The sequence below is a fragment of the Acomys russatus genome, chromosome 32 (assembly GCF_903995435.1).
Source record: "Acomys russatus chromosome 32, mAcoRus1.1, whole genome shotgun sequence".
Classification (NCBI taxonomy): domain Eukaryota; kingdom Metazoa; phylum Chordata; class Mammalia; order Rodentia; family Muridae; genus Acomys; species Acomys russatus.
The window spans coordinates 47,598,041-47,619,227 of NC_067168.1; the positions used below are offsets into that span (position 1 = coordinate 47,598,041).

General features: G+C 49.6%; 1 protein-coding gene across 1 annotated transcript in view; it reads right to left on the bottom strand.

The window, feature by feature from the left end:
* Window positions 1-21,187, bottom strand: part of Ano10 (anoctamin 10) — a 104,405-nt gene that overhangs the window by 78,899 nt on the left and 4,319 nt on the right. The window contains exons 2-9 of the mRNA XM_051140251.1: window positions 20,095-20,292; window positions 19,067-19,201; window positions 10,537-10,656; window positions 7,287-7,856; window positions 6,134-6,189; window positions 5,396-5,470; window positions 3,903-4,085; window positions 86-277 (exon numbers count right to left, since the gene is read on the bottom strand). Of these exons, the coding sequence (XP_050996208.1) occupies window positions 86-277; window positions 3,903-4,085; window positions 5,396-5,470; window positions 6,134-6,189; window positions 7,287-7,856; window positions 10,537-10,656; window positions 19,067-19,201; window positions 20,095-20,292 (1,529 nt within the window). The remainder of the gene's footprint in view (window positions 1-85; window positions 278-3,902; window positions 4,086-5,395; window positions 5,471-6,133; window positions 6,190-7,286; window positions 7,857-10,536; window positions 10,657-19,066; window positions 19,202-20,094; window positions 20,293-21,187) is intronic.

Genomic DNA, 21,187 nt, shown 5'->3' on the forward strand with positions numbered 1-21,187 from the left:
TGGTAACTTTTAGGTATTATACATTTTCTGCTTTTAGGGGTTTTCTTTCCCCAAAAAACCTTTACATTGTTTTCCATGTAGTTACCTGCCACACACCAATACTGGCTGAAGGTTCTGCAAACGGTCGTTTGAAGACCCTGCACATTTTCAAGGCATCTGAGTTGACTTCAGTGAAGTTATTTAATACAGCAAAGGCAGCTGCTAACGGGTAAACACAAGAGAAAAGGCTCACATAGCCAAACTGCAGGAACAACTCCAAGTAATCATCAAAGGTTCCCTGCAATGTAGAGAGATAGTGGGCATTGCTTAGTGTCAGACAGGAGTAACCTCTGAAATGCTAGCAAAGTGTGACCTTAACTACCAAAAATCTCAGGATCTACTCTGGTCTTTTCTTCTCAACCACAAATTCATCTAAATTTAAAAGTTATTTTGCACAAAGTTGCTGAGATGAGGAATCAAAAATTATTTAGTTGCCCATTTCATCACATAGAAATCACTGAACCGATAATACACCCACCCCCACCCCCACCAACACAACGCAAACAACAGCAAATCTAAGCACGGTTTCCCTTAATGATTCTGTTAAGAGATGGAGCCTTGTTAGGCAGTGGTGGCGCACGCCTTTAATCCCAGCACTCAGAAGGCAGAGGCAAGCAGATCTCTGAGATCAAGGCCAGCCTGGTCTACAGAGTGAGTTCCAAGTCAGCCAAAGTTATACAGATACATGAGAGAGCAGGGGTGGGGTGGGAGGGAGGAGAGAAGGAGAGAGAGAGGGAGGGAGGGGAAGAGAGAAAGAGAGAGAGGGAGAGAGGGAGGGAGAGAAGAGAGAGGAGGGGGAGACGGGGAGAGAGAAGGAGAGGGAGAGGAGGAGGGAGAGAAGGAGGGAGGGGGAGGAGGCGGAGGAGGGCGAGGGAGAAGGGTCCTTTATTCACAGGCGCCCCCGCAATCTTAGATAGAGTGGTTATGGGATGTCAGGCAAAATCGTGATCTCACATTCCTAACTCATTATCTGAAGACAAAGTTCAGGTTCCAGGGAGCCTCCCCCCATCCCTCCCCCCCCTCCCCCACCCTCACCCTACCCCCCCCCCAGCTCCTCCTGTCACACTGCAGAGTTCCTACAGAGTTTGTTTACCCACTGCAAACTGAGCTAACTGAGCTTCACAGAAAGCAGACAGGGGGTGAAGGCGGTAGTCAAGGCAGAGGCCACGAGACTCTGAAACTGGTCTTTACGGGTAGCTGCTGGATGCCAAGTGTGTGTTAGAAATAGGGTTTCGATGATAAGTAAAATGGGGCCTCAGCCTTCACCACCAAGAAAGAAAAATGAGCAGCTTATGGTCTCAGCACTAAATAAAATCTTAGCATCTTGCAGCTGAGACGGGAGTAATATGACAAGACAGTTAAGAAGATAAGAGTCACAACAGCAAGAAAACTTGATAAAACTCGATATTGTTCACGATCTAAAAAGCCTATCAAACAAACATAACCGCTGACAGTGGGAAATGGAGTCAGGAGGAAGGCAAGGCAGACAAAAGGAAGAACTGGGCATGGCTGTCTGCAGAAAGATGCCAGGTGAGGGGCATGGCTGCGGAGCATCTGCACACACACACACACACACACAGCCACTATAAGCGAGAAAAACTCCTGTAAAATCTGTCACCAATGTGAGCAAATGAAGGGCCCCTCCCATCACAGGGTTAACCCAGCTGGGCTGTAAGCTTCAGCAAAATTACATTGTAAAGTCACAAAAGCCAGTGCCTTGAGAAGTGGGGGAGGGGAGGAGCCTGAGCCTGCCCTCATCGTCCTCCAGCGGTCTGGCCCCAGTCCGTAAGTGTTACTACAGATTCTGAGGCTGCCCTTACATGAGGCTTACCAGGAGTTAAGACAGAAAAATGTTTCCTTGATTTACCAGCGGTTGCTGGCTGGGACATGAGGGATGGAAATTCCTCCACCTATCGCTACATGGATACAAAGTTGTGGGTGCAAGGGAGGCACAGCAATGGACGCTGAACTCTCCTCAGGTCAGGGTCAGGACACCCAAGGGTCCCCTTGCTGAGGAGTCTTCACTTTCCTCACCTCTCTCTGTCTGCCTTTTCTCGGGTTTTCTATCGTGAAGAGGAAGCTGTGTTTCACAACAGGTCTGGAATCTAACAAATGACCTTCTTCCAAACTTTGGCAACAATACCTCAGACTCATACATGGAGCCAGGGAGCGTGCTGCTCCAGGACTTCTGACTTCAGGGAGGACCAACTGCGCCCAGATAGGACAAGCTTTGGAGAACACCCAGGGAAGTGGCTGCTGGGCATCGCGCCCTCCCTATGCCTGCAGACAGCTGAGGAGCCGGCCCAGTGTCGCCTCACTGGAGACAGTGAATGTGTGAGGTCTGTTAGCACAGCTTCTCCCACAGCTCAGCACCCACGAGAGGAACGCCCACACTCAGCTCCCCCTTCCCTCTGGAGCAGGGAAGCACAGTGTGGAAGCACTTCCTGACTTGGTCGCTGCCTATTTTCTGCTCAGAATAACGCTAGAGCTTGTGCTGTCACACACCAGAGTGGGCTGCGGTCACAGTCACATGAAAGGGTGGGGTGGGCTGTGGTCACAGTACATACAAGAGTGGACTATGGTCGCAGTCACACAGTTACACACCAGAGTGGGCTGCGGTCACACTGCTGCCCTAGGAAGATGCGAGAGCACTGGAGAGGTCAGCGCTAAGATTCTGGCAGTGTCTCCTCAGTGGCGTTTATTCTCAGGTGAGTAAGAGCTGAGCTGCGTGTGAATGTGTGAGAGTGTTTGTGTATATGTGTGTGGGTGGGTGTCTGTTAATGTGTGTATATGTGTATGGTGTGTGTGTATATGTGTGAGTGTGTGTATGTATGTGAGTGTGAGTGTGGTGTGTGAGTGTGGTGTGTGTGTGTTGTATGTGTTTGTGTGTATGTGCATGAGTGTTTGTTGTGATGTGTTTATATGTGAGTGTGGTATGTGTGTGTAAGTGTGTGTTTGGTGTGTGTGTGTGTGAGAGAGAGGGAGGGAGGGAGGGAGGGAGGGGGGAGGGGAGGGGGGGGGGGAGAGAGATCTGCACATCACACAGTGAGCCTAGGAAAAGGCAGCAGGGTGGCAGAGAGGAGGGTGGCAGATTTGGTTTGGAGCTCCTCGGCAGGTCAGCGTGAAGGAAGAGTCAGGTTTTCATGAGCTGGATTTTTTTTTTTTATTACAAGTAACTAAACCTCTAACAGGCCATGTGTATTTTCTCAAAATGACTGAGAAGTCCTTTAAAACTGTCTTAGGGCAGAGAGATGGCTCAGCAGCAGAAAAAAAGCATTAGGCTCCATGACCAGGTCAATCCCCAAACTCACCCCCCACTCAGAACGCAGGAGGATGCCATGACACACATTGTAACTCCAGCATACCCACTGTGACACCAGAGGCAAGGACAGGCGACTGGGAAGCTCTCAGCCAGCTAGCCTGGGGTGTGCAGAGCGGCAGAAACATGAAACTGCCTGGGCAGAGCGGGAGGGGAGAACTGACTTCCAAAAGCTGTCCTCTGTCTCCATGTACACAGGTTCCCTCACACGCAGTAAATAAATTAATAACCACTGTTAAAGGACTGCCTTACGGTTACAACAGCACTAATGTGACGTCCTCGCAGTCGTGGGTGAGCAGTGCTGCTGCTTCAGGGCCCGTGTGCATTGTCACACCGGAGCACATGTCCCTGCACCCCCTCACTGAGCAACTTTCCACCCTCACCCGCCCTCTGGTATTAAAGAGACAAGACAGAGCATCTTACTGTGTAGTTTTATCCTAACTTCAGAGTGGTTCCTGCTGAGGGACCCTGCTGCAGAGCTCACGTAGCACGTGTGCGAGCGTGCACACACACACACACACACACACACACACACACACCTTACCAGGTAAGTTCCCATTTCCTTCTCCATGAGGACTTGCTCATACAAGGTTGTGTCGCCATCCATCTTTAAAGCCTGCACCTTCCTCTTCACCTGCGCACAGTACTTCCGCTGGAGCCAGTAAGGAAGAAGAGACTCTACGACTTGGTTCAAGATCTGGGAGGTGATGAGGAGTGTGGCCAAGCTCTGAGGAGAAACACAGGCATCGCGCCCAGCTGGGAGTGAGTGAAGTGTGTCTAATGCATGAGCAACGTCAGAAGAGACTAGCTGGCTGGGCGTGGGGGGCACGGCTTCAATCCCGCAGAGGCAGAGGCAGAGGCAGAGGTAGGCTGGGTCTTCACAGCCGGTTCCAGACCACCCAGGGCCATACACAGTGAGCCCTGCCTATGAACGTACGAATGAATGAATGAGAGCATCCAGAGTCCTGAGGAAAATAAGTTAACCTGACGCTGTGACTGTGACCTTTGTCTTCTATATCTTTGTTATCTCAACTCTGTTACTAAATGTCACGGCCAGGCTTGGGGCAGCGCGGGAATCACCGTGACTGAAATATTTTACAATTGCGCGCTGTGACGAGGACGATCAGCAGAACCCTGGTGTGTAAACACTCGGACTGAGTTCAGATCCCCTGAGTAAAGGGCTGGGCATGGTCAGTGCGGCATCCCAGTGCTGCCGAGACACAGACGGGGAAATCCTGGGGCCTCACTGGGCAGCTAGTCCTGCTCATCTGGCAAGCCCAGGGTTACTGAGAGACCCTGCCTCTAAAAATGAAGTGGAGAGCAACCAAGAAAGATTCCCGACATCGACCTTGCACACACACACAAGAAACCAATACTTTGAAGGACCGGAGAGACAGCTTAGTGGTAAACGGCGCTGGCTCTCTTCCAGCGGATGAGGGTGTGCTTCCCAGCACCCACATGGCAGCTCCCAATCGGCGGCAACTCCAGTTCCCGGGGATCCGATACCTTCTTCTGCCTGCCTTGGTTTCAGGTTCTTGGTGCACAGGCATACGTGTGGTTAAGACACCCATACATGTAAAGTACATTTAAGAAGTTAACACTTTGAATTCAATTTATTGGTCACTGGCTTTCTATGATCCAAAAACTATGTCACTACAAATGCAGGCAGGCTGCATTTCAGACACGAGGCAGCACCGCACAAGACCTGCTGCTCTCACGGGTGTAACACATTATTAATGTAAAAATGGAATCTGCAAGGTCTGTGAAAGGTTGGCCTAACCACCCATGCCACTGCAGACGCTCACAACTGCGGGTGTCTGTGCAGCAGAGCTGCCTTGGGAGCAGGTCAGCTTAGCTGCCCTACATGCAAGAAAATTAGAGGCAACTGACTTCTCTGTCGAGCACAGCACATTGTGAAGGTGTCCATGTTTGAAGGAGGATAGAAAACAGACAAAATAAAAGGGTACCGCGCACTACTCCTAGGGCAGGGAACCGTCTGTGGGACCCTCCCCTCAGCGCTCCGCTAGCCACTCTCACCTGGCGCAGAAGCTTCATGTCCTTCAGGACAAAGGCGATGTAGAAAAGCGAGGCAAAACAATTCAGAAAGTTGAACTGCCAAAGAAGACGACGACAGCGTTAAAAGCTCTGCAGCAGGGCACTGCAATGCAAACCCTATTTACAACTGAGGGAGCACTACCACACACAGGGGATGGGGAACTGAGGGAGCACTAATGCACATAGGGCTGGGGAACTGAGGGAGCACTGCCGCACACAGAGCTGGGGAACTGAGGGAGCACTACTACACACAGGGCTGGGGAACTGAGGGAGCACTGCTGCACACAGGGCTGGGGAACTGAGGGAGCACTGCTACACACAGGGCTGGGGAACTGAGGGAGCATTGCTGCACACAGGGCTGGGGAACTGAGGGAGCACTGCTACACACAGGGCTGGAGATTGCTTTCCCTCCCCCCAAGGCCTTAGCTCAACTATCAACTCAGGAGGTGAGAGGAGATCAGGGCCCTGCTTCCTGCCCCATACAAGGCCAGCAGCACCTGCAGGGGAAGGGTTCTCCTTTTCCTTCTGTGGAGCCTAAGGCTACCTGCCCCCTGGAGATGCTGGGGCCCAGGCAACCATGGCAGAAAGACCCCACTACACTGAGTAGCTCAGGCCTGGAAGCTGCTTTGTGTCCACAGACTTCAACTCTTGTCCCACACCGGGAAGCACTGGGTGGCACTGGCTGAGGCATGATACCGCAGCAAAGAAGAGGCTACTTACCACCAACACTTTCAGAACAAGATGGTTCTGGTAGGCTGATTCCAGTCTGTGATTCTCTACAATGTTAAGAGGGAGAGGAGATTGTCTCAGACCAGGAGCAACGCAGGTGTGTTGTCATGGGGTAATTAGTGGGACTGTGCTCAGAGCAGCAGCCCGGGCTGTCAGTCACAGCTGCCCCGTGCCACCGAGAATACCAATCAGGGCGCATTCTCATCCACCGCACATCGCTGTGGCTGGGAATGATTTTCTCTAAATATGGGAAAAGAAAATCTGGGAAACTGCATCCAGCTACCCAAAAGAAAAGCCTGACGCTGGATCAGCAAGGTGTTAAAGAGGAGGGTGGCACAGCAGCCTCCGCTGGTACATGCTGCCTGACCTCAGGCCACCGGGCCACTTCCTGCCACTCAGCAGTAAGGGCTGGCTGCTACCTGTGGGACATGTGACCCAGTACAAAGACAGCCCTCAGCAAACTGGCTGCTGTTACTACAGAACAGAGAAACTTAAAATGTTAGGGCCATGAAGCTAAGGGCCAGACCTCGTCCCACAGGATAATCCAATGCATTTGCTTGAATGGACAAACACTGAATGACCTATGAACGCCAGCTGTCCACTCTACCCAGGTTCTTTTTTCCACAGATGCACACATCAGCCCTCACCCCACCCCACCCCACCCATGAGCCATCCTCAGTGACAGGAGGTGTCTCCTCAGTGCCTCACTTCCTCGGGAGACGCTTTCTATTTATTTTACCCTCAGCGTGAACCACACTGGTAAGGTGCTGGTCAGGCTTTATACTATGTTGGCTGTACTATAGACTACTGATGCCTTAGTAAGCATCAAAACCTCCTTACTCACAAAAGGATGGAAAAGCTGCAAATCATGGTACCCAAAGGGGTGAAAATGAGAACCCAGCGCTTGGTGGGGCCCCAGAGCTCATGTGTTACACGAGGTCAGCGGTGGGCGCCCAGAGCTCACGTGTTACACAGGGTTAGTAGGGGCACAGGTGAGCTGGGCTTTAGGTCTCCCCAGCAGGGCAGCAGTTAGGGCAGCAATGGCTTCTTCTCCTTTGTGTTTCCTGTGGTGGGTATGAGTGCTGAGTATACGGGCAGAGGAGTGGTTGCACAGGTTCCGCAGTGCGTTTGTGTGGAGGCTTACCCCAGGATGTCAGGAACTCAGCAGCGTGCCGATAGAGGCGGTTCATGATCTCGATCACAATGGCGTAAACGATACTGGGCACGTACAACAGGAGGCTGGTCCACTCAGCCCCACTGTCCTCATGGATACTCAAGGCCCAGACCTCCATGTCAAAGTATATCATCATTACGTAGAGGGAGAAATACAGGCAGAGGCACACGAACGGCAGGGAGACCAGGTAGATGCGCAGCTGTCTCTTGTAGCTGGAGTACAGTGGTTCCTCCCTGCCGGTGACAGAATTGATGCCCAGGACGCCATGAAACCCTGGCCGGGGCTCCTCAAACTGCCTCTTCATGACCAGTGTCCCCCAGCGGTAGGCCATGTTGGCGCAGCCTCGCTTCCACACCTCCAGGATCACTGTGGACCAGATGAGGTTGAACGAGGCAAAGATGACATATTTGTCGTAGTCCTCCCACACAAACAGGTAGTAGGGCAGTCCGATGACAGCCATGGGGATTAAGGCGAAGGTGAAATACTCCAGGAATCCAAAGTACAGAGCGATTGTCTCCCCGAAGTAGCCACGGATGCTGTCTACAGTGGAAGGAAGTGAAGACGTGAGGCACAGGCCACCAAGACAGCCATCTAACCATGGCACAAGCAGGTGTGGCCTTTCGGTGGCTGGAGAGCTTTTTCTAAGATTTTTTTTTTTTTTAATGTACATGAGTGTATTAACTATATGGCATCAGGCCAGAAGAGGGCGCCAGATCCCATTACAGATGGCTGTGAGCCACCATGTGGTTGCTGGGAATTGAACTCAGGACCTCTGGAAGAGCAGTCAGCGCTCTTAACCACTGAGCCATGTCTCCAGTGGCCACGGTTGGAGACCTTTTACACCTCCATTTCCACTGTGTGGGTACCGACGATGTCATGTGTAGAGCACACCCTGTGTGACAGTCCCACCTGTTAGCATGACAAGCCTTGCTGTTCCCCAGTTCACGGCTCAGGCCTCAGCTGCTGAAGTGACTCTGTCAGGGGCCTTGGCTCAGTTTCCCCTTTCCCCTTCATCCAACAGATACTTTCTTCCCAAAGAAAGATCTTGGGATTGGCTGGATTCCTCAGGTCCTAGACCAAGTTCAGCCATGGCCCCTAGACCCTGGACCATGGAGTGGGTGTGGATATGTGCCCTGCTTTGCTCCCATCAGTGTCCCTGCTGTGAAACTTTTTGTAAAGATGGAGTCATATTCACAGTAGATCATGGACAGACAGACACCAGTGAGTCATGAGAGACTCCCCAGTGCATTCAGCACAAGTCACTCACAGACTTGAAACAGGATCCCACACTCACTCCCAGCTCTAGCACGTGGAGCAGAGGACTTCTGTGCACAGGACAGAGTGGCCCGAGCCGCCTGTTGACAAGCCTAAGAGGCCACTCACAGGGCACCTCTGCGAGCCTCGGTCACATGGGGGGGATGGGGGTGGTCACACATTAGATTTCATTAGGCTTAGTTTGCCATTTAGTTTATGTATGTGTGTGTGTGCCTGAGTATGTGTGTGTGCACTGCACGCATAGAGTGCCCACAGAAGTCAGAATAGGGTGTGAGGCAGATGGCCTGGGACTGTGAGCTGCCAGGTGTGGGTGTTAGGAAGTACCTAGGTCCTCTGCAAGAGCGGGAAGTTCCCTTAGCCAGTGAGCCATCTCTCCAGCCCCTTGGTTCGCTGGTGTTGAGAATAGGATGTTTGGATCTGCCTGGGAACGAGGCTGGAGTGGGCTGGGATGAGCTGTTTTCTCCTTCCCTTGACTCTCCCGGCTGACCCGGGAAGGATGAAAACAGTGGTATGATGAGACACCCTAAGTCTGAATCAGGCTGCTGCGTGTCCAGGCTGCACAAAACACAAGGCTCGCGTGTGTGCTGGTCTCCAAGCAGCAGCTTCCCCTTTTGCCAGCCCCTCTCGACAGACTCCACTCTCCCAGAGGTTTGGTCTACGGTGGCCCACACCAGCTTTCTCCCTGGGCTTTCGTCCCCTTTCTAAGAACTAGCCAGCTGACAGAGCCAGTTACCTGCAGCCCTCAGGCAATGCTTACACTACTGCTATTTAGGTGCTGAAACAAAGTGAAAAAAATCTTTCAAGTGTAACATAAAAGTGAGTGCTGCATGACCTAGAACCACCAAAATGAGCTTTTTATTTCAGAGACTACAAGGAAAACTTTAAAATGCAATTTCAAAATTTGATATTAAATACTCAAAAAAAAAAAAAAGAAATAAAACTTGAAGGCTTTATTTTTAAGAGAGTGAGTGAGTGAGTGTGTGTGTGTGTGTGTGTGTGTGCACGTGTGCGCAGATGCCCTTGGGGGGCCAGGAAGAGGGCGCACATCTCCCTGAAGCTGCAGTTGGAGGTGGCTGTGAGCAGTTTGACTGCTGGAACCAAACTCTTGGCTCTGAGCCGCTTCTGCAGTCTCACTTCTTGTTCAACATTGTAATAGTTTTTTATGAAAATGAAAATTAGAAAGAAAATATAGAAAGGCTTCCTTTAATAGAAAAGAAATGTCCTTTGTAGGGAAAAAAAAATGGTGACAGCAACACTTAGTGAGGCCCCAGCTTGAACACTGTCTCAGTGCTTACAGAGGCAGGGGCATGGCTCTGAGTTAGAGCACTTGCCTGTATGCTTCAGATTTAACTGCCAGCACTGGCAAAAAAAAAAAAAAAAAAAAAAAAAAAAAAAGTTTATTCAAACACATAAGGAACTCAAAATGTTGAACATTAATATTAAGATAACTTTTCACAAGGTATTATTTAATATATACCAGAGATATTAATCTTATTCAGAGAAAACAGAGGATCCCTCATTGAGTCGGCCTCAATTTAAGCATAGCTTGACCATCTCCATAGGAAAAGGACATTGCAAATTCTCAATAGTCAAGCTACACTCACAAGACATTGATTGTCCTGTGCTGGAGAGATGGCTGAGCAGTTAAGAGCACAGCAGTTCAAACGACTCCCGCTCCAGGCTCTGACGCCCTCTTCTGGCCTCTGCAGCTCTGTAGGCACCTATACACACCACACACACACACACACACACACACACACACACACACCAAAAGACAAATAGTATCTTATTTTAAAAGACATGTTCACAAAGGCCTGTGGGGTGACCAGGTCACCAGGCCACCTTGCGGCTTGGCACTGGCAGGAGCGCACTGAGCGGCTGCACGGTGGGACACAGGGCACAGACAGAGCGGCTGCACGGTGGGACACGGGCACGCGGCACATACCTATGGGCTGGTACTTGAGAACGCGCCGAGCGTACCAGCTGTCCTCCAGCTTCTTCAGGGCCTCGGCGTCATGCAGCGGAAACACCTGGGTCACGATGCCAGACGTGAGCAATCTCCTCACTGCAGAGGGAAGCGTGAGAGCGGCTTAGGATGCCTGCAGCAAACAGTGCACGGGCCGTGTCACAGCTGCCCACCAGCTCTGGGTGTGAACAGTGTATTTCAGAATATAAAATACCTTTATCATTTTCTCTCACTCTGAAAGCAGTGCAAGTTGAGTAAAAACTTAACCCTTACACAGTGCAGGTAGAAGCGCCAAGCTTTCCACTCGATGTACAAACAGCTGTGTAATGTGTAACCAGATGTCAAAATACACACTGAAACCTACGCACAAACGTACTGATGTTTAAACACAAAACAGGAATTGTCTGACACACCACACAGTGCTCTTGATCATTTGAGCCATGGTATCAAAACATTTTTAAAGACTTATTTATACATGAGTCATATGCGCACTCTATTGCACGTACACCTGCAGGCCAGCAGAGGGCATCAGATCCTACTATAGACGGTGTGGGCCACCAAGTGGTTGCTGGGAACTAACTCAACTCTCCTGCGCCCCCTGAAGCCTGTCAGAGCCGCCAAGCATCTAAAGGAACGCTTCTCTTACAGCTGTAGTGTCTCCCTGCGTGCACCCGCTGTGATTGAGTCTTGGTTTTTGCCCTCATGAATAATACTAAAAGTCTATTTTTTTATATTTACCTATGTTGTGTGTACGAATGTTTTGCTCGAATATATGTATGTGGACCATGTGAGCACCTGGTATGCACAGAGATCAGACGGGGTACTGGATTCCCTAAGACTGACGGTGCAGATGGTTGTACACTGCCCTGTGGGTGCTGGAAACCAACCCCAGGCCCTCTGTAAGAGCAGCTCTCAACCACTGAGCCATCCCTCCAGTCCCCCAAAACTCCTGAAATTATTACACACACATTATCCCACCTCTTCACTAATTTCCCAATATATATACTTAGAAATAGGATTTCCAGCCAGGTGCAGTGGCACATGCCTGTGATCCCAGCACTCAGGGAGGCAGAGGCAGGCAGAGCTCTGTGAGTTCAAGGCTAGCCTGGTCTACAAAGTGAGTCTTGGACAGCCAAGGCTACACAGAGAAACCCTGTCTCAAAAAAAAAAAAAAAGAAAAAGAAAGAAAGAAAGAAAGAAAAAAAAAAGAAAAAGAAAGAAACAAAAACAAAAAAGTCTTTTCCAGGGCCAATGGCAAACTTTAAATTACTTTTTGCTTTGTTTTTGTTTGTTTGCTTGCTTGTTTTTTTTTTTTTTTTTTTTTTTCAAGGCAGAGTTTCTCTGTTAGCCTTGGCTGTCTTAGACTCACTTTGTAGACCAGGCTGGCCTCAAACACACACCAATCCGCCTGCCTCTGCCTCCTGAGTGGTGGGATTAAAGGTGTGTGCCACCATGCCCAGCTCTTTAAATGAATTTCTTACAAAATTGCTCCTTCAATGCCTCCCCTCACTATAGTTCTTTTGTTTTTGTTGCTAGCAAGTATTTTCACTCATTCTTATCTTTCCAACCTAATGACAAAGACATATTCACAGACAGGAACTTCAAAACTTGCATTAAGCTCCCTCCTTTTCTATGCGGTCAGGTGACAAGTATGGTTGGAGCGCTCACACTGGAAAAGACCAACAGAAGCTGATCAATGCCCCCTGGCCACGCCCTCTGTTGTAGGAGAGTGACCTGCTAGTGTGGAGGGGTCTTCCGTCCCAGGGGCCATACTGAGGAGCTGGGCTACTTTCCCCATTGAGTCTTTGGTAGAGTCTCTTACTAAAGAATATGGCTGTCATACAATGGAATTTGCTTCCAGAAAGACAGGCCTACTGCTTTCACAGCCTGACACATACTCAGCTGTACCAACTGGAGGGGAAACTGAGCAGTCTTCGCCTGTGGGTCCTCGCTCTACACTGGTATTTAAACCCTGGGCTGGCCTGTGGCATGCAGTTCTGGGTTCTTCTACACAAGATGACTACTACGGAAGGCTCACTTGTATATTTCCAAAAATAGGGCAGAGAATGGAGCCTGTGGAGAGGCTTTGAGTACTAAATTACCAGCTTCTCATCACCATCAAGGCCAGAGCACGGTTCTGGTTTCAGCGCTAAGCATAGTGGCTGGCTCTGTAACACCCTCCCTCCAGCCTTCTCCTGCCAGCTCCGGCTGTAATCACAAGGAAGGGCTCTTACCTTGAAAGGAAAACAGGATGGTGCTTGTGCCAATCAACAGAAGGCACAGCTTCAGCCAGATCCCTCCTTGCAGGGTTCTGACAGTCACATCAAGTGCCAGAGTGACTGTGAAAGCCCACGGTTAGTGGACAAATGACGATCTGATGAAGGGAGGCTGTGGGCGGCCTGGCCCTGCTGCCACCTTTGGCTGATGTGATGTGTTCCTCACAAAAGGAAAAGGACTCTGGGACTCCTAACCAAGACTCAATCAGTGGGGACCAGCTGACCACTCATCCTGCATCTGACCAGAGAGTAAAGGACAGGAAAGTTCAGGGCAAGGGATGACCAGCACAGTCCTCACTCCCTGTGGCTGCTGGGCCCAGAGGGTGGGCAGACCACTCCCACCCAACTGAAACTGAGCTGCTCTGGGAGACACCCATGTCTCCTGTGTTTCTCCCCTGACACCCATGTCTCCTGTGTTTCTCATTGACACCCATGTCTCCTGTGTTTCTCACTTGACACCCATGTCTCCTGTGTTTCTCCCCTGACACTCATGTCTCCTGTGTTTCTCACTTGGTGCCTAGGTCTCCTGTGTTTCTTATTTGGTTTTCTCCCTATTTAACATAAAGAGTACAAATGCACATGGCCAAACACAGTATGTGTGTGTACATATGCGCTTGCATGTATGCGTGCGTGTGTGTGTGTGTGTGTGTGTGTGTGTGTGTGTGTGTGTGTGTGTTATCTAATATACACACATATCAGTGGTCGAACATTCTTACATATATTCCTGTAGTGGTATTTGAAAACTGTAAGCTGGGCGTGGCGGCGCACGCCTTTAATCCCAGCACTCGGGAGGCAGAGGCAGGCGGATCGCTGTGAGTTCGAGGCCAGCCTGGTCTACAAAGTGAGTCCAGGATGGCCAAGGCTACACAGAGAAACCCTGTCTCGAAAAACAAAAACAAAAAACAAAAAAAGAAAGAAAGAAAACTATGCCACTGCTCTTACGATGTTGCTGAGGGATTTTAGAGACAAACTCCCCCTACTCCACCGTGTTCATCCTTACACACAGAAGATGTCCTAGAGGGTGGCCATATAACAGTAAAGACATCAGGTGAGTTAGAACACACAGTAGTCTGCCCTTTTGTTACTACGACAGAGGACCTAGGGAAAGCTAGCTGTAAGAAGCGAGGGTTCTTCGCATCGCATTTCCAGATTATGCCATGGCACCATTGCTCAGCTCAGGTGAGAACTCATGCTGAGTAACAGAGAACAACACAAGAACTGTGATGACATCACCAAACTGGAAGCTGGGGTGGGATTGGGAAACCCCAGGTCGATTTGGTGATGTCTACTTGCTCCGCTGATGGGTACAGGTGAGCAGAGAGAGAGAGACGGGAAGCTTCCAGCAGCACAGGACCACAGGTATCTGGTCTGGACTGGAGTGCTACCTAGAAGGGTCTGGAACACGCCTCCCACCCAAGAGAGTGAGAAAGATTACACGTGCCATTTGGAAGAGCATCGCCAAGTGTTGATGCAGAATGTGGGATGGTTGGTAACCTGGAGCAGCAGAGATAACAACACCTTACGTGTTCATGGAGACAAAATTAAAACCAAAGAAAACCAGAAAAAAGCATGCTTTATGAAGCCAAAACTTAAAAATGCAAATCACAAGACGAAGCCTTTGACATCAGCAGAGAGTAACCAAAAGTCTGTGAACCTGGATGGAGCAGGAGGATGACAGCCAGTGTTCTGGAGTTACTGGGACACGGTGGGGACATGGACACAGGCACAGGTGCACATCTGAAGCACCTGCAAAAGCCAGGGGAAGGCATCAGCTCTGGCACTGAACCACTGCAGGAACAGGGCTCCCTAGAAGCTTTCTACAGAACGCAGGTGCCTCGAGGGGAGTTTACCACAAGGACAAGAGATGAACCTCACTGCCACTGCTTGGTCCTAGAGTCCCTGGCCCCTCCCTCCCATCTCCTGGCTCCCCAAACTGCCAGTCTGGGGAAAACAGGACTAATCCTAGCACTCCTAAGGTAGAAGCAGGTGGAAAAATGTTGAGTTTGAGGCCAGCCTGGTCTACAAAGCAAGTCCAGGACAGCCAAGGCTACACAGAGAAATTCTGTGTCGAAAAACCAAAAAAAAAAAAAGGATTTAGTGGTAGCTCATAGTTGTAATCCTAGCATTAAGGACACTGAGGCAGGAGGATTGATGCAAATTTAAGGCTGGTCTGCGATTCAGACTGAGTTCCTGATTTAAAAAACAAAAACAAAAACAAAAACAAAACAGTGACGCTGTAGAAAAACAAGGCAACAGAGTTGGGACTGCAATGCAAACAGAGGGCAGAGAAGAAACAGCAGGGAAGTGACAGTGCCACCAAGTCAGAATCACAAAAGGAAACACTGACAAATCGAAGATCCATGCAAACACATCTCCAAAATTAAAAGTCAAACAGAAGCTAAGAGAACAGAAGGAAAGGGCTCCAAAAAGCAATGTGAGGAAATGAAATGACTACAAACTCCAGATTAATAAAGTTACAAAGAGGGAGCAACAAAAAACACAGGTGAGAAAATGGTGCACAAGCCTCAGACACCTGCTGTACAGAGGGTGTGAGAGACACACACACACACGGTGCACAAGCCTCAGACACCTGCTGTACAGAGGGTGTGAGAGACACACACACGGTACACAAGCCTCAGACACCTGCTGTACAGAGGGTGTGAGAGACACACACACACGGTGCACAAGCCTTAGACACCTGCTGTACAGAGGGTGTGAGAGACACACACACACACAGTGCACAAGCCTCAGATACCTGCTGTACAGAGGGTGTGAGAGACACACACACACGGTGCACAAGCCTTAGACACCTGCTGTACAGAGGGTGTGAGAGACACACACACACGGTACACAAGCCTCAGACACCTGCTGTACAGAGGGTGTGAGAGACACACACACATACAGTGCACAAGCCTCAGACACCTGCTGTACAGAGGATGTGAGAGACACACACACACGGTGCACAAGCCTCAGACACCTGCTGTACAGAGGGTGTGAGAGACACACACACACGGTGCACAAGCCTCAGACACCTGCTGTACAGAGGGTGTGAGAGACACACACACGGTGCACAAGCCTTAGACACCTGCTATACAGAGGGTGTGAGAGACACACACACACGGTGCACAAGCCTTAGACACCTGCTGTACAGAGGGTGTGAGAGACACACACACGTTGCACACCCCTACACAAGGCAGATCCCACGCAGTGAGACCCCAAAGGCAAATGGAGGAACACTTCCTCAGATGATGGTTGTCTTTCCCTGTAGGATGACAGGACAGCACCCAAGAAGAACTGACCATAACCGTCCCCAGCCCCAGCCTTTCCCGTGGGTGGTAACACTTAAGCCCCAGGATGTAAAACAGCAAGAGTTTGTCAGGGCTCTGGAAGCCTCATCATGAAGTCTAGGGAGCCAGAAGGCCTCCAGTGAGTGTACACAGTCAAGCAGGCCAGCACCAAAAGCTGCTCCCTTATGAGGAGAGCTGCTCCCACACGAGCTTCTCCTTTATGAGGAGAGCTGTTCCCACACATGAGTTGCTCCCACACATGAGCTGCTCCCATACATGAGCTGCTCCCTTATGAGGAGAGCTGCTCCCACCACCTCATCTGCGCCTCCAAGGTAGTGTTGGGTTGGCTCCATGACCCAGTCTACATTCGACTGCAGAGAAAGGGCATCAAGTTCAGCCTCCGAGCATGGCGCACTGGTCCTCCAAGCAATGGGTAGGGAGGGGTCGGCATGGAGACGGGGCAAGGGACAATGACGAAACATGTCATGTTTCTCTCATATGGAGGGCTAAATTTAATGTGAAAGCTGAAGAGGGACAAGTTGAGGAGGGGCGACCAGCAGGAAGGAGGTGGCCACGGAGGCCACAGAGAAAGGAACATGAAGCCAGGGACACACAAGTGTGAAAACGTCACAACACCCACTATTCTGTAAAACTAAACAGTGATGAAAAACATAGAAAAGGTTTTTTTTTTTTTTTTTTTTTAACTTTTGGTGTAAGTTTTAAAATTATATAAAGTCAAAGAAATTAAGAATATTTTATGAGCCGGGCATGGTGGCGCACGCCTTTAATCCCAGCACTTGGGAGGCAGAGGCAGGCGGATCGCTGTGAGTTCGAGGCCAGCCTGGTCTACAAAGTGAGTCCAGGATGGCCAAGATTACACAGAAACCCTGTCTCGAAAAACCAAAAAAAAAAAAAAAAAAAAAAAAAAAAAAAAAAAGAATATTTTATGATATAAAACTTGATTGAATTTATTTTTTAAAAATACAAGGATTTCCTAGCTTTTTTTGACTGATAAAAGAGAAATGTGGCACACCATGAGGCAGAAATTTTTTCTAAAGCACAGAAAACAGCAATTTCCACATGAAATATAACACCAAATGAGACAGTCCAGCACGAAGTGTACATCCAAATTACAGCTCAGCGGTGAGGGTTTGCCTGGTGTGTGGGAAGAGCCCAGACCTTGACTACCAGGAGCCACCGAAGCAAATGGCATCCATCAATAAAGAAATATCCTCCTAAGGAAAAGAGTCTGCAGTTAGGCTACATGCAAAACCCAAACATATCTTAATATGAAATCCTGCTAAAATGACCCTCAGAGGTCCTAAGAGCAAAAGGATTCACAGAAACAGACACACCAAATAAAGCAAGAACCCCAAGACTGGGTTCACCCTTATACAACACTGAACAAGGAAACAATTACTAATTTATGACTAAAAGGTACAGTCTACACTGGAAACCTGCCAAAAATCTTTACACAACCAATAATAAAGCTGCAAGGCAAAAAGCAAGCAAGCAAACACCACACCTTAAAGATAGCAAGTTGGCAGAAATGTGATGAAATCCCCACAGTTAACAATCTCTAGGATTATGTTTGATCGAGAAAACAAAATACAAATGATTTTAAAAGTAAATGGCAAAATTAAATTGTAGGCCAAACATAAATAAATGGTCCAAAATACAACAAAAATAAATAAAATATTCCGGCTATTTGAAAAAGCAGTAAATGGCGTTCATCAGCAAAGTTAATAAGACAGGCAGAGCTCACCACAAGGAGGCAAGAAAAGGCTCACACAGGGACACCATCGTCGACATTGATGACAGAGACAAACCACAAAACCTCACAGCCTCAGAGTCTGGTGTGTAGTAAGGAAGAGGAGTGCCGAGGAGAGTGCAGCATGGGGCAGAAAGGACATCTAACAAAAATTCAACCGGTCCTCAAACTCAGATGGGGAAATATTATGCCCCCTTCTTCTATGATTACCATTTAGGGAAATAAGCATGAAATGTGCAAACTGCCACAGACAAGTCTTTCCTTGCTTTATGGTGTGTGAACCCAGCACCTGAAACAGTGTGAACAGAACACATGGACGGACGGCAAAAGGCCAGAGGTCCAGAGAAATCAGTACCAGGAAAATGCAAATGAGAAACTGCCCTGTGCAAAGAGCTGAAGGCCCAGAGCGCAGGCCAGGTGGGCGGGTCTGCGGACCTCGCCCTGAGCAGACAGGCTGGCAACGCAGCTGCTGACAGCTAGGAAGCCCTGCCCTCCTGCAAGGAGGCTGAAACCAGGCCAGGCGTGGTGACACACGCCTGTAATCGCTGAAACCAGGCCAGGTATGGTCACACATGCCTGTAATCCCAGCTCTCCTGCAGCAGAGGCAGGTGGATCAGTGAGTTTGAGGCCAGCCTGGTCTACATACTGAAACTCTGTGTTGGGAAAGGTATGAATGAATGAAAGAAAGAAAGAAAGAAAGAAAGAAAGAAAGAAAGAAAGAAAGAAAGAAAGAAAGAAAGAAGCGAGACACAGGGACCTAGAGCTCAAGGCCATGCTGCCACACACCCTGGGGTGCTTCCATTCCAAAGCCCCAGCACAATCAAGGTGCAGTTACACAGTGCTAGCCCACATCACACGCTTTAAGACGTCCTAAGTTACTCTGTCTATTTATGGTCTTCTCAGTGATGGCCAAGGGAACAAGAGCAGGACCCCAGGCCGAAGCCTCGCCTCGCCTTTCACGCCCCACCAATCCCGACGCTCACAGGGGTATGTGCCCAGGCACGGGGTGAGCTGACAGCCTAGTGGAGCTCTGAGCTGACTGGCTGCTGCAAGAACCTGGTGTGTGGCTGAGCAAAACAGGTGACTTAAAGGCACAACAACCAAGCTGTGAACTCGCCGAACAATTCGGATTTGTGACTGACGAGGAGTGTTAAGAGTGGATGGCAGTGACTTACACAGTGACTTCCCGGGGTACAGCTTGGCCTGGGGGTAGCCAGGGATCATTTTCTCATCTCTGGCTCTAAGGTTCTCAAGTTCATGTTTGATAATGAACTGACACTCGGCCATGGTGAGGAAGTCGTCACTGTTATCTGAAATACAACAGAACTTGCTGGTTACTTTCTTAGTAGCAATATGAAGTTGATAGTGCTTAGTTATTATGCTTGTGGCTACGGAAATGCCGTAAGCAGGAAAAACCTGTGCAGTGGCCAAAGTACAAACCTGGACAACTAAAAGATAGCAAAGTGCGTTAGGTACAAGGCATCCCTCTGATTCCTGATTTCTGACTCAGCCTCCATCATGGCAGCGCTTCTCCGGCCCCAGCCGTCCATAGCACACGCTGTTCTGCTTTACATGGAGCCAGTGACGAGAGGCTGCACTCCTTGAGTTGCAGATGCTCTCAGTGGGGGAGGAGGGTGATGCTGTGTCAGTTCACACATGCCCAAATGTTTCTAACCCAATGGACAAGCTGACTTAAACGGGAAAGCCCCCTCCAAGCTCACATTGGCCTCACTCACTCCTGGAACCAAGCATCGTGGAGAACAAAGTCTGTCAGAGAACAGCGGCTCTGACACTTGAGGCAAGCATCTTCCCTCAGAGAGTGCAGGAGGCCCTAGATCTCCACAGGGTACTCTTCTTGAGATGCCCTTAAACGCCAGGACACATCCGCCAGCCATCGCACCACATCAGGAGAAAAACAGCCCAAGACGTGAGGTTTCAAATTACTGAACGCTTGCATTTACTACTGAGACCATATACATTTGTTACTGAAATTAGAACAATGAAAATAAATAAGGTGTCCCCTCTAACTTGTGTTTATCTACCCCGGGTGGGTGTGGGGTGTGGTTGTAAGTTACGGCCCAAGGACCCAGGGGCCTGTCCACTCATTTACTAATGGTCTAGGTAGTGACTGCTTGGTGCTATGCAGCCCCCTGATCTCCTCTGCAGGAAACACATGTGGGCAGAGAGAACTCACGCAGCCTACCATGGAAGCCTTTGAAGCTGTGGCGGGTTCCGTAGGTGAAGGCCCGCATGGCAGCATCCGTGCATTCCTTCACCAGGCCGACGGCTTCTGCCCCGAGCAACAAGCGGACGTTGGAGGCACCAACAAGGTATAAATTCTGGTTTCCTAGTGTTTCTTTTTCATATTTATTTAACAGTGGTCTAAACAGCAGCTGGGCACCTGCCAAACACAAGATAGTGCAGTACTGAATAAAAGATACAAAAACTTTGAAAAAATGAAAATCTTCTATAAAAATATAATGTTTATATTGGTACAAGGAAAAGAAATTATATTAGCAAATTAAGTCTATGATCCAAGTAAAAAGAAATGTATGTAAGCTGGGAATAGAAGTTAGCTCCTGTGTGTGTGTTATGCATAGGCATGAGCGCACGTGTAGCTGCTTATGTGCAGGTCCACAGGATGATGTCCAGAGTCTCCTCGACATGGCCTCTCACCGAACCTGGAACTCACGAGTTTAGCTAAGCTGACTGGCCAGCAGCTCCCAGGGGTCCTCGTGAGTGTGCAGCCCTGCTCTGGGGATACAGACTTGCACCTGTGTGCCTGGAGCTTTAATGCAGGCACTGGAGAGAAAGAGAAGTGCTCATGCTTACAGGCTGAGCACATCTCCTCCCGCCTGACACTCCCTCCAGCACCCTCCATCTACCTATCTCCTGCTGGCCTATCTGCCCAGACTCCAGTCAGCCTTGTCCATGGGCCCTACCGAGTCAGCCTTCTAACTCTTACATGAATCATCCCGTAGCCTCTACTTAAGGAAGCACTGAAGTAGGGGTAGGCAGTACCGGATGCTTGTTTAGAGCTGGGCTGTGCTGCACAGGTATAGAGCTGGGCTGCACAGGTGTAGAGCTGGGCTGGGCTGCACACACAGGTGTAGAGCTGGGCTGGGCTGCACAGGTGTAGAGCTGGGCTGCACACACAGGTGTAGAGCTGGGCTGGGCTGCACAGGTGTAGAGCTGGGCTGCACAGGTGTAGAGCTGGGCTGGGCTGCACACACAGGTGTAGAGCTGGGCTGGGCTGCACAGGTGTAGAGCTGGGCTGCACACACAGGTGTAGAGCT